We start from the raw sequence: 14,463 nt of genomic DNA, 5'->3' as shown, positions 1-14,463 counted from the left end.
AACTAACACTTCCAAAAACTTTAAAGTTTAGATCCAGCTCACATTACATTTTTATGTGTTGTTTCTTAAGTCCCTGAGAATTCACTGACCAGAGAAGTCACCAAATTAAATGCCATTTTAGAACTATGATTTAAAAAATTAATTCTGCAAATCTATTGCGTTAATAAGCTTAATAAACACAACTGTTTAAGACAGGAGTGTTAGAATCATTAATTTCCAATTTTATAACATTATATAAATTCACTCTTTTATTACCTGTACATTTTAATGGATATTCTTGACAATTTATTTGATTGGGAAAAATTTGAGACTATCTCCAAAAATAATTCTGTGCTTTAGTGTCATGTCAAGATTGAGTAATTTTTAAAAGTTACTCTTGTATTTTTTTAAGGGTAGTACAACTAAACAGATGTATTGAATATAATGGTTCTTTTTTTTTAACATCTTTATTGGAGTATAATTGCTTTACAATGGTGTGTTAGTTTCTGCTTTATACAAAGTGAATCAGCTATATGTATACATATATCCCCATATCTCTTCCCGCTTGCATCTCCCTCCCACCCTCCCTATCCTACCCCTCTAGGTGGTCGCAAAGAACCCAGCTGATCTCCCTGTGCTATGTGGCTGCTTCCCACTAGCTATCTATTTTGAATATAATGGTTCTTAATTATTGTTTTTTATTTCACAATTATTTTACTCATATGTACACATACTATAAATGATTATTTTACATATATCAATATAATTACATATATATGTGTGTGTATATATTCTTATTCTATTTCTTTAGAATTCTCCAAGAGGAAAAACCAGAGTGATATAGAGGCTATAATTTTACCCAAGTAGTCAGGAAAACCAGATTCTGGTCTCAGTTTTGTAGTTGTCTGGCTTTGGGGATGTCATTTAATTTCTCAGATCCTCAGCTGTCCCTCCTGAAAAAGGTAATAGCTCAGCACAAAAATCTCTATGTTCTTTTCTAGATCATGCTATGGTTTGAGCACTCTGACAGACTCTATAAATCTGATCCCCCAAGGGCTCAATATCATTCCACAAAGTGGTGGGGGTGAGAATTAGGGTGGAAGGAGGGACAGGAAGACTGATCATAACCCATGACGTGATATCATAAAGAAATATTTAAAATGCAAAAACTGGCAATGATTTTCATTGTCCTGAGCAAAATCCCCAGTAATTCTACATGTTTCCCATATCCTGATATGAGATTTTTCCAAAGTGAATCCAAACGTCAATTAATTCAACATAAACTCGTCTCTGTAAGTTTAGAGTTTTGTCCGGGTAATGAGAATGCAGAAGTCTTAAAAATCAAGGGCCAAGAGGGTTAAAACTGCCCAAGGTCGTATTGCTAGTGAGTAGCTAGGGCAAGATATGAACCTAGTTCTCCTGAGCCCTATGCCTGGACTTTTAATCATATTATCAAACCAAAAGACTTCTTATGAGAAAGGATGCAAGTTCATAGCTCATCATAACTGTTGAAGTTTCCATGTACAAGTTTCTGTTAGGGCCCGGATCACATTATAAAGTGGTTTACTGGCTCTGGGTTCTGTGGTTCTTTATTAGTTGGCATTTTTAGTTTCTCTGAACTGGAAGACAGAAGAGTATTAAACCAGAGTTCCTCTGCAGCAACTATGTATTGACTTCTTAAACATCTTCTTGTTTCTTATCTGTTGTAATTGTTATTTTGCTTTTCACTGAAACCAACATTTTTTTCTGACAAGGAGGAATGCCCTTTTAAATACTGTCTGATGACTGGCAGTTCAAATCCACCTTCAGTGAGGCTGATTGCCCAATTATCTCACCCAATCCCCCACTCAAAGTCCCCTCCTGCCCATAGCAATCTTGCAGTTAGACCTGGCCTAGTGACAAAGTTCTAACCTAAAGCACATCACTGAAATTCTTGACTGTGGGGTCTTGGGGAGACTTTGGCTTTCCTAATAAACAAAGGTAGAGAACCATTTGCCTTCTACCACTGTGATTTTCCCCCTTCTCCTGGCCTGGTGAATGAATATGAGGCTGGAAGAGGAGTAGCCGTATTGGAACCACGAGACAATAAGCAAGAGGATACTAAGGACTGTGGAGTGAAAAGATAGAAAATTTCCACTTTTATTGGCATTATGGAGGACCAGCCCTGGATTGCCTTCCTCTGGACTTTGTGTTACAGGAAAAAAATAAGCCCTTATTTCTTTAAGCCCCACTATCAGTCAGGTTTTCCTGTATTGGTAGGTGAAGGCAGTATAAGCTGATACCTTAGAGAATTACTAGACCCAGAATGTTGTGCATAAAATAGCTACTTTGAAGCACACTGAAGTGTTTGCATCCAGTCAGCTTCTGAGACTAGGCACTTAAATGTTTTTATGCTCTCCTTAAGTCATCTGTATGGAGGCCCATAAAAAGAAAGGTGCTGTGTTCTTGAGACCTAAAGATCTTTCAGAACCTTACGCCTTTTCTCTTCTGTTTCAATCAGCCCTAGGATTATTTTTCAGTTATTGAAAGCTTACCTTTTATGTCTATTCATCAATAATTGTTTAGAGATTTGACTGTCACAAGCACAACAAACAGCCTGAGGAAAACTTTGATGTTTTTATTCTAGATCTGCACCATCTTTCTTAACCTTGAATTGGAGCAGCACAGTATAATTTCTTAAATGACATATTCATTCACTTGATAAATATTTTAAAATATTCTGTGTGCTTGTAAATCAGGGAATATAATATGAATAAGACATACTCCTAGACATCCAGGAATAATCTAGTATGTGTATACCATTGAGTGCCTTGACTAACAGGCAACAAAACCATGTTGAGAAACTGTCTTGTATTTGAAGTTCATTACGCAACTTTCTGTCGACTACTCCTTATTGACTCAAAACTGATATTAATAATGGCCTGAAAATAGCTTTCATCACTACCCATGGCAGAAATTAGAGAAAAACATCTAATATAAATATTCTACATTATATAGGCAAAATGCCCTTAGAACAGAAAAGGAAGCCAAGATGGGTATGGATGGTACATTTGAAAAGAGGGTACAGAGATCAGGAGAACAAGATTGAGGAAAGGGGTCAGGAAGTAAGTTGAAGGAGTTCCTACCTGATGGCATGTATTTTCTCAGTGAAGAAGGATGGAAAGTGAAGGTGAAGGGCAGTGAAGTGGGGGATTTAGCATGAAAAATTGAAGAGTGGTAATAGTCTGCTCAGGGTACCATAACAAAATACCACAGATTAGGTGGCTTAAACAACAGAAGTGTATTTCTCATAGTTTTGGATGGTGGGAAGTCCAAGATCAAGATTGTGTCCAGTTTGGTTCCTGGTGGGAGTTTTCTCTTCTCTGCCTTCTTGCTGTGTACTCATATGGTGGAGAGAGAGCACTGGTGTCTCTGCCTCTTCTTATACAGGCAACCACCCTATTGGATTAGGACCCCAACCTCATGATTTAACCCTAATCATCTCTTCACAGGCCCTATCTCCAAATACAGTCACATTGGACGTTAGGGCTTCAGCACAGGAATGGGGAGGGGAGGACAGAAACATTTAGTCCATAAATAAGAGCTTAAACAGTCTCTGTAAGAAATGGAAGGAAGAGACCCATAGAAGGATAGACAGGCATTGTTTGGAGCGACTGAAGTTAAATACCACTCAGGAAAACCATCAGCAGTCTTCCACTTCCAGCCATGATAAGGTAATGGTATGAAACTCTCCTTCCCACCATATATAACTAGAGAAATGGACAAAATATGTGAAACAACTGCTTTCAGACGTTGGACAACAGTCATCACAATATTCGGATCTGTGAAAGAAGGAAAATAAATGAGATGAGACTTATGATAGCCCAGGCTTTCTGCATGGAGACATTTTTTGGCTGCTTGTGAGAGAAAGAGTGCCAGGCAGTCTCACTAAGCCAAGGAGATAGAACCCCAGTGGGATTCAAGGATGTTGAGGTTGCTGGAATTTATCAGCAAAGTACTGGAAAAGTGGGAGTTACACAGAAAAGATAGCTTGAGAAGTCTGCATAGGGATCCTTGCATCTTTGCATTTTAAACAATATGTGTGCAGGGGACACTCCATGAGGCTGAACAAAAAAGTGACTACTGGGGACAAAACATCTGCGGGGAATCTGTAAGCAGAACAACTACTATAGTTCGTACGGGATTGGAAAATTTACAAATTGAGACAAATCAGAGTACAGACATGCCACAGAACACTTGGGGCGTTCAGTAAAGACCCCGGAAGGTCACATGATAGGAGTAAGGAAAAACTAGCCTAGAGTATAAGTTATTCTAGTCTTTCCTTAACAAAGCTTAAGTATAAGCTGAGAAAAGATGAAGTTTATCTTCAAGTAAGTTAACTGACTACAAAAACCAGTACAAGGGCTTCCCTGGTGGCGCAGTGGTTGAGAGTCCGCCGGCCGATGCAGGGGACACTGGTTCGTGCCCCGGTCCGGGAAGATCCCACATGCCGCGGAGCAGCTGGGCCCGTGAGCCATGGCCGCTGAGCCTGTGCGTCCAGAGCCTGTTCTCCGCAAAGGGAGAGGCCGCAACAGTGAGAAGCCCGCGTACCGCAAAAAAAAAAAAAACAGTTCAACACTTCTTAAAAATAACAACATAATATAGTCAACAATGTAACTTACTAAACATCCAGCATATAATAAAAAAATTACTATATCTGTAAAGAAGGAAAATCTGACACAACACATAACCAAGAGAAAAATTTAGAATGTAAACACACAGAGAAATTACAGGGATAATAAAATGAGTAAACAAGTTCTTTAAAACAGCTATTATAAAAATGCTCAAGGATTTCAAAGAAAAATGAGAGAGAAGTGGAGATTTTTTAAATGAACCACATAAAACTTCTAGAGATGAATATATCTATAGTGAAAAATTCACTGGAATGACTTAATAGCAGATTAAACACTGACTTTTTTTTTCCCCTAAACAAACACTGTTTAATTATTTTGGAGGGAGGCAGTGAATAAAAACAAAAAAATCCCTACTATAAAACTAGGCAAATGCCACTAACGACCAATGATTTTCTTGTTGTACATTATGAGGAAGTTATCGTTTATTGTGCCATTCCTCTCTGCATCTTTCTGAGATGTTTCTAAACTCAGAATTGACTATATGCATTTTTAGCCCCTTTTAAGGTAGTTGAAGAAAAAGGAGGTTAACAAAAGCTAGTAAGAATTTTAAAATATGCTAAGTTCATCCTACTTACAAAATTCAGCAGTATGTTGCAGGCTATCTATTATGCAAATTGTTGGTGCCTTTTTTTTTTTTTTGGCCAGTTTTGGTGAGTAATTAAACAGAAGTTAATGGCTTTTTAAAGACAGTTGCATATTTACTGTGCTGAACTTGAAGACATAGCAATAAACACTATTCATAATGAAGCACAGAAAGAAAAAAAAAGGCTTAAAAAATGAACAGGAACTCAATGAAATGTGGGACGATATTAAGTTGTTTAATAGATGTGTAATCGTTGTTCCAGAAAGAGGAAGAAGACAGAAAAATAGTTGAAGAAATAATGGCTGAAAACTTTCCAAATTTGCTGAAAAATATAAACATGTATATCCAAGAGTTCAATGAATTCCAAGAAGGATAAACACAAAGAAAACTACAAGGCATATCAAAATCAGATTGCTAAAGATTCAGTAATAAAAAGAAAAATCTTCAAAGCAACAAGAAAGAAGACACATACATACAAAGGAAGAAAAAAATATTCCACTGATTTCTCATTTAAAATAATGCAATCCAGGAGACAATGGAATGACGTCTTTTAAATGGAATGAATGAAATTTTAAAAAACCTGTCAGTCTAGAAGTCAATGTCTAGAGAAAATCTCTCTCAGAAACAGAGTAAAAATAAAGACTTTTTCAGAGAAATACAAGTTGAGAAAATTAAGCACCAACAGACGGACCTGTGCTTCAAGAAATGTTAAAGGAGGTTCTTCATGCTGAAGGAAAATAGTTCCAGATGAAAACTCAAATCTAAACCAAAAGAAAGAAGGCCAGAATCAACCTATTTGTGGAAAAATAGAAAATACTTTTTTCTGAGTTTTAAATTTCTTTAAAAGATAATGAACCCTGGGCTTCCCTGGTGGCTCAGTGGTTAAGAATCCACCTGCCAATGCAGGGAACACGGGTTCGAGCCCTGGTCCGGGAAGATCCCACATGCCGCGGAGCAACTAAGCCCGTGCGCCACAACTACTGAGCCTGCGCTCTAGAGCCCACGAGCCACAACTACTGAAGTCTGCTTGCCTAGAGCCCGTGCTCCACAACAAGAGAAGCCACCACAATGAGAAGCCCGCGCACCGCAACAAAGAGTAGCCGCCACTCTCCGCAACTAGAGAAAGCCCGCACACAGCAACGAAGACACAACCCAGACAAAAATAAAATAAATTTATATTTAAAAAAAATAATGAATCCCTTCCACTACCCTTTCGCTTTCTTCTTTCAATACAATTCAGTCTTAAAGCCATTAGATTGGTCCAAGCAAAGCAGGCATCCATGCCAGGGTAAGGGGCGCAGAAGGGGCTCTGTTGGCCCAGAACAGGGCATCAGAACTAGGGTACATAAAGGGGAGCATCCACTCAGTGGCGCAGCCTTCCTTGCACAAAACAGGTGAGGAGGGTGTCCCCAAGGAGGAATGTCCCAGAGTAGAATATCAGAGCCCCAGTGGAAAAAGGAAGACAAACGAGGAAGCATGGCTCACTGTGGGATACTGGAGCCCAGAGTAGATGGAGCCCAAGAAGAGGACATCTGCCCAGCACAGACAGTCAGAGAACAAGCAGACTGAGAAGGGCATTCGTCCACATAGAAGTATAATGTAAGATGTTGAAGTCTGCAAGGAATGAGGAGGAAGTTCCTAAGGAGGGGGCAGCCACTGTGGGATGTCAGAACCTGAGCAGGACAAGGAGGGGGAACCGAGGAAGTGAAACCCTGTATAACATACCAGGAGCTAAGTGGGATGTGGAGAGTGGCTCTACTGGGGGAGGAGGGTGGCATGTGGTGACAGAGCCTCCTCAGTATAAGGTGGGCAACCCCAAAGAGGGGCAGCTCATGCATGGAGCGTCAGAGCCTGAGTAGGGTAAGGAGGGCATCTACAGAGGAAGGTACTCAGTGCAGGGCGTGTTAGCCCAAAGTTAGAAAGGCAACTACATAGGAGGAAAAGCAACTGGCATAGGATGTCAGAGCCCAAGCAGTATGAGGAGGGCCTCTGCATGGCAAGCAATGTCAAAGCCTGAGCAGGATGAGGAAGGTATCCACACAGGGAGGGAACAGTGGCAGCCACGTGTGTGACTGCTTCCACACAGGGGGAGTGATCAAATAAGTAACTACATGAATAATGAGAGCTGGGATTCTCACTGTTGGAGAAGGACATTGCAGATATGTAAAAGGAGAAGACTAGTATGAGCCCTGTGGTGCTAAATTGGACCTGGAAGTATCCACATACAGTTTAGGTTTAGTTTAGGTTTTTTAGGTATATAGAGGTACATAGATATGGGGGGAAATATGTATATGTGTGTTCCTACTTACAGTCTCTAGTTCTGTCTACTGAGAAGGCATGGGAGAAGCAACACTTCAATGGTGATGATCACAGATAGAGTTCAAATCTTGGTTCCTATGTACAATTCTCCATTAAAAAGGATTCAAAGAGTCCTAGAGAAATGACCTATCCAGGATGGAGCATGGAAAGTACAAGAGGAGCCTGAGACATCATGCTGTGCTATAAAGTAAGGAAGTGCTCAGAGGATGATAGTTACACATCAAAGGGACAGAGAAGGCAACCTGAAAGGACTCCCACTGAATCTGGAACAATTTGAGCAGCAAAATAAATAGTGATAGTAATGGATTATAACCCATTGAATAAAATAGAAAACCATGAGTCCATACTGATATAAATAAACTAAAAGTTTGATGAGGAATGCGTATATTTATATAATTGTAAAGTACCTACCCACGAAATGCACATCCATTACAAAGGGGGCAACTGAATAGTGGAGAAGCCTAGCAGACACCACTTTCAACAAGCAGCCGCCGTGAAATCACCAATCCTGGGCAAATCCAAATCCTGTGCCACCGATAGGATGCAGTGAGAAGAGCACAGCATGATGTCTGTGGTATTTCCAGGAAATATGCAGAACCTGAATCTATTCTTGAGGAAACATAAAACAAGCTCAAATTAAGAGAACTTCTACAGTAAACCTGGCCTGATCTTCATGTCAAGGGAATGAAAATTAAAGAAAGGCTGACTAAAGGAGAGGAAGGGCCATGATAATCAGCTGTTCTGTGTGATTCTGCACTGCATCCTTTTACATTATTGGGATAATTGGGGATACCCAAATTAGGTCCGAGGATTTTGATGGCTGACTGTAAGAGGATGCCCTTGTTATAGTAAATACACCAATAATATTTAGGGGTGATAGAGCATCATGTCAGCAACTTACTCCCAACTCGTTCAGGGAAAAAAGTTCTTTGTGTTGTACTTGCAACTTTTCTGTTTGAGATTGCTAAAAATGAAAAATACATGCTGAATAAAATATAATTGACTGTTTAAAGCAAAAATAAATTCTAATGTAGGGTTTATAAATACATAGAAATAAAATGCACGGCAATCATAGCATGAAGCGCAGGAGGGGGAAGTGAAAGCATGCTCTTGTTAGGTTCTTACATCAAATGTAAAGGGATAAAAAATTATTCTAAGGCATAATGTGCAATAAATTAAAAATGCAGCTGCTTACAATGTAAATAAAGAAACAGCAGTCAAAACGTTGGAGTTCAAAGACAAAAAGCAGCTGCATAAGTGTAGGAAGGGGTGTGATATGGCTTAGAAAAATAGCTAAGAATGACATATTAATATGACACAAAAAGAGAAATAATTAGGGCAACAGTAATAGACTCTGTTACTTAAAGCTTTAAAATTTCTCTCATCAAAAGACTCCATGGGCAAAATTGAAAGCAGGCATCAAGTGTAGGGGAAAAAATCTCAAATACATTCCAGGAAAAGGGTGAATATTACCAGTATATAAAGAGCTATTATGAACGGTAAGAAAATTATAAGAATTCCAATTTAAAAGCAAGCAAGAGATGAGCAGACAATTTATAAAGAGGAAACAGTGGACAAAAATGTCCTCATCCTAACTCTATGCCATACATACAGTGCAAGATTAGATATAAATATAGGTATAGATATCTTGTTTCCCAAAATAACTTGAGCTCAAGTCTCTACATTTAGAAGGATGGATTTAATACATGGAATTTTATAACGTACATCTGCCATCAACCAGAATAAGACGATATTTTACAACTCTTCCACCATTTATCAGGTAGTCCCACAAAGTAGAAATGGCTTATTTATCAAAATAGGAAAGAATATAACCAGTAGTTGGAATTATGGCTTATATTTCAGAGATCAATTCAATGAGTTGTAAGCTATAGATACATGATTCTTGTTGTTATGAACTCATGATCTATGGAAGAAAGATGATAGGCATAAATATTTTAACTAACTGAAAGATGCAATATGACAAGCCCCATTTATATTCTGGAGTGTAGGTATAACGTTAAGATTAAAAGATTAGGGATTAGTGATTAAAAGATAAGCATTGGGTTATCTAAAATCTGTTGTACCTTAAATGACAATATATGCTTGAAGGAGGAAGGAAAGAAAGACATTCCTTTCATTCTTATTTACTATAGCTTTAATTTCTCCATTTTTGATTGTTATAACAATTTACAGCCATCCAAATTGATGACTTCCAAAAAATGAAATAGCCCAAAGCTAGTTGTAAAAAATATTTTCCTTCAAAATATGGCTTCCATCATTCATGCAAGGTTCATAAAACCACTCTTTAAACAAACATTGTGAAAATAACTAGTTAAGATATGAATTCATACGAACCTGTAATACTGTTCTTTTGGGTAACTGTGAAATGTCAAATTCAGGAATCTCACCTACAAGAAAGACTTCAGACACATTTTGTTCAGGTGAAATGTATTCTTCTTTAGAATTTACTCTGAGTTTTAACTTGCTTCTCCATTTTTTAAATTGAAGTTCATGCTTTAACATCTGCCGTGAAAATAATTTACAAATTCCATGGAACTCTTGTAAGGATTAAATGAGATGATACATGTAAAACACAATGCTTGATACAATCATAGCACCAATTAAACATTATTTATTATCATCATTGTCATTATATAAATTATCATTGTCCAGAGCATGTGTAATAATGTGTAGTCTCTGAATCACCATTATAGATCATTTCCACCAGTTGTCATACAACATTGGCATAGGCAGTCACCTTGAAGATGTGGTCCAGCCTTCTCTTTTAGAGATGAGGAAGCGGAATCCCAGAGAGTCAAGGTTCTGGTAATGCCAGAACTGGTATGTGGGGCATGGAAGGGTGCGGGTTAGCATGGGGCTATAGAAGGAGAGTTAGGGGAATTCCCCGGCAGTCCACTGCTTAGGACTCTGTGCTTTCACTGCCCAGAGCCTGGGTTCAATCCCTGGTCGGGGAACTAAGATCCCACAAGCCACATGGTGTAGCCAAAGATGAAAAAAATAAATTAAAAATAAAACTAAATAAATAAATATTTTTAAAAAGAGAGAGTCAGAAGGAAAGAATTTGGAGAACTGCCTAATCTATCATTACAGGAAGTCCCCATTTTAACTTTCAATACGTTCCTTAAAACTGCATAATCAAGAAAACACCCAAAGGGTAAATAAGTGTTGTACCCATACAAACACACACACACACACACACACACACACACAATTTTGGTGTAATATATGGATATATTAGAGCCTAAGGAAGAGCACACATTGGAGAGCTAGCACATACAAGTGTTCCCTGCCTCTCCTCCCAGCAGACACCTGCCTTCCTCACTCCACCCTGAATACTGGCCTAGTAATATTGTTAGGCCAAGATATCACATAGCTAAAAGAAAATATTTTCTCTAACTATTTAATACATATCTATATTGAGGATATTATTATCATATATATTAATATGTATCAACTACTACAAAACATTGTGCTCAGTGTATGGGGATGGTTAAGAGAACAATACTGCCTGCTCTCAGGGATGTTCAGTTTAAGGGGATGTAAAAGGGGCAGCCTGGTCATGCACAGTTACCTTTTCACCATTAGACAATCAATGGCCAGGCTAGGGGCCAGGTCAAAACATTAGCTTGGTACAAGAAGTGGTGGAAAACACAGAATGCCCAGACTAAAACAGTGGTACCCAAAGTACAACCATTTAACTGGCAACGTTGAAAATGTCGTCCACAAAAGGCAGGTGCTAGAGGACATCCGGTAAGAACACCAGTTCAATACCAGGGGTCGGTAAACTTCTAGAGAGTAAGAATGATCAATGCTTTATGCGTCTCAGTCTCCTCCGCAGACTCTAGCACTGTTTCAAGCATTATGTGAGTAATAAATCTTTTCTTACTCTCTTGGTACATACATAGTATCGTCAGTGTCAATATCTGAAACAATCTGGAGTGAGAGGCATTGATCTTCCCCTCCACAGGGCAACCATAAAACAGGGGGGTTAATTTCTTCCTATTTTTCTCTTTCCTATTTATCCCAACTTTGTATTTCAAAGAATATTAATAAAACGTTACCTACTAAATAATGTAACTACAAAAAATTCCAGCGTGTTTCTATGTCTGTTCCTAGTTACTATGAATATTCTAAAACAATATTAAATGATAATATACTGTACTGATAGCTAAAGCAAACTAGAGATACTTTTAAGTTTGGAGGAGTTTGCTTGGATCCTCTGTTTTGATTGATTTAATTCCTAATGGGTGTCCCAGTTAAGAATGATCCTTTAAATTCAGCAATTTAGTAGTTTAAAAAATAATTTAGTATTAAGATTATAATTTATTAAATTGAATGTTGAAAAAGAATAAAAAGCAATTTAATCTTATCTAGAAAAGAATAAATTTAATCTTTATCATTTATTTCTTTGTTATAATCATATCAAACAGTTCCTCTTCCACTTTAGACATCTATATCCACCTAAACACTTGCTTAAACAAAAAATCTTGGTGTCTTTATCAATAAATTTAAACAAAATGTTAAAAAGATTTTTCCTTGATGTTCATAGTTCAAATGAAACAACAAAATTTTTTAGGACATATTTTGGGTAGCTGAGGTGACATTTAAATTACTAAGTTAAAAGAACAAGGACCCCATTAAAAGTATATAATATTCAGGACTTTAGTGTTTTCCACACAGCATTATTATCTGAGGCAACATCAATGTAACAGCAAAATTCAGTTTCTAAAAAAATTGTTTCCAATATGCCATACCAGCTCATCTTCTCTCTCTTTATACTTATGTCTTGCTTTATCCCTCCATTTAGTTAGGATAATTATCAGCTTGTAGCAGTAGAACATCTGTTGTACCCACAGTAGTGTATCTGAAGAAAGTGCATTAGATTACTGTATATAGTTAAAGCTGCTCTCAAAAAAACAAAGTGTTTACTATTCTATCATGTTTTTAATATGAACCAATGTTGCATCTGATAGTTTTTTATTTTAATTACATATGAAATTACTTTTGACAGCAGTAGATAGTACTCCTGAGACTTTATTAACCTGTAAACATCACCTTTGCCCTTATAAATTAAGATATAATAGATGCAATAAAATGTCAAGATATATATCATTTCTTTTTTAACAAATCTGTTCTTTATAAAACCAGAACTTCCAAATTTATTCGTAGAAATACAATCATGAGGTAGTATTCTGATTTAGTTAAATACCCTATGATTAAATAGATTGTTCCATATATATATATATATATATATATATATTTATAAAAATATATATATATATATATATATATATATATTTTTTAACCAGGGGTCCAAAGCTCAAACATAGGGGCCAGGCTGGGAAGGAGGATGATTAAGGCAGGCCTTGGAGACACCACTCTTAGATAATTGTTTCCTCTCAGAAATAGAGACCCACTACCCTTATGTTAAAACCATCAGAGGGTCCACTCTGAGGTACGAACAGGAGCCAGTCAAGAGGAAATGATTCTCTGATTTGCAGCAGCCATAAACAAATCAGTATCTAGTGAGCTGGATAAAATCTCTGTTCTTGCTCCTAAGAGCACATACATACACTGTCCACTCATTACAACTATCAACGGTTTAAGTAAAACTTAAACTTATTTTTCTATAAGTTTTCTCAGGTATTCATTAAATGAAATATCTGTAAAGAATGAAGAGCTCTCTACAAAAAATAGTCAGTTTTGATATCTATCAATCTATCTATATCTATACCAGCTCTCTATTATGTAAAAAAGTTAATAGTAGATCCCTATTTATATTGAAACTTGTATATATATATATCTCACACAAATACATACAGAATTTTATTTTAAATATGCTGTTTTCTATTACACTAAAACCCTTTGAGACATATCTCATTAAATATTTTAAATTAGTGGCTTTACATTTCATGACAATCCTCTAGACATAAAAATAATAAAAAATTCTTTAGTACAAATTATGTTTAACTGTTAAGTTTGTTGAAACTTTGGATACATGAAAACAAAAAACCAATTGTTACTATGTAAGAATTTACCTTTAAGTCGTTCTTTTTGACCTTTCACATAAGAGTGCCAGTGATGAAATACACATTTTTTAAGTCTGAAATTGTCATATTCTATTGATTTTTCCATTTTTTCAGCCAGAAGCTCATCTTCATTTGTAGGAGATATTGCTATCTTTCTCCACGTGCTGTAAGCAGAAAATACAGAAACATAATATTTTGATGTTATGGCAATACATTAGTAAATAAATTGAGAGAGAGAAGAAGAAATACACTGGGCTTCCTTTACCTCCTCAAAAACCACAGCATGAAAGAAATTGTTATTTTTACTGTTTTATTTACAGCTAGTCCTTGCATTTCCTTTAAGCTTGCACTTCCCGTGTCTACATTTCGAAAGCCCAGAAAGCTCTGAAATCTAAAAGTTTTTTTTTTTCCATAACCTATTTAAGGGCAAAGCTAGACCTGACCTAAACTAATTTTGCATCAAAACCTCTCTGAATCTGACACATAGCTGTTCACAGTCTTTCTTCATTTTTCTTAGTAAGAATATACATATATGTTTTACTGTTGAAATACTAATATGTTCAGATATGTTTGGTTCCAATGTGCCATCCCAGACACCACTGAACATGTTATACAGTACACAGTATGTGCAGAGATTTCCTTTCTAAAAAGTTTTCTTAGAAAGGGAATCTAGATTCCAAAACATGTTGTCTTCAAGGGCTTCAGATAAGCGGATTGTGGACCTATACTTTCAATTTTGAAGTTCTATTAAAAAAAAAAACCTGACACCTCAAAGAAGTAAAGAACATCTTTTAACTAAGTAAAAACCAATTAAATATAAAAGAAATATATAATACAAAATGGTGGAAACAAGATTAAA

At 36.8% G+C, this 14,463-nt stretch overlaps 2 protein-coding genes across 4 annotated transcripts in view; one reads left to right on the top strand and one right to left on the bottom strand.

Annotated features, from left to right (window-relative positions):
* Positions 1–14,463, bottom strand: part of FBXL13 (F-box and leucine rich repeat protein 13) — a 191,123-nt gene that overhangs the window by 152,036 nt on the left and 24,624 nt on the right. Inside the window, 3 exon segments of the mRNA XM_033862761.2 lie at positions 9,910–10,077; positions 12,330–12,439; positions 13,614–13,768. Coding sequence (XP_033718652.2) covers positions 9,910–10,077; positions 12,330–12,439; positions 13,614–13,768 — 433 coding nt within the window.
* Positions 1–14,463, top strand: part of LRRC17 (leucine rich repeat containing 17) — a 114,397-nt gene that overhangs the window by 81,851 nt on the left and 18,083 nt on the right. The gene's annotated exons all lie outside the window — the stretch shown is intronic.

The sequence above is a fragment of the Tursiops truncatus genome, chromosome 9, assembly GCF_011762595.2.
Source record: "Tursiops truncatus isolate mTurTru1 chromosome 9, mTurTru1.mat.Y, whole genome shotgun sequence".
Taxonomy (NCBI): domain Eukaryota; kingdom Metazoa; phylum Chordata; class Mammalia; order Artiodactyla; family Delphinidae; genus Tursiops; species Tursiops truncatus.
This window is presented reverse-complemented; position numbering and strand designations above follow the sequence as displayed.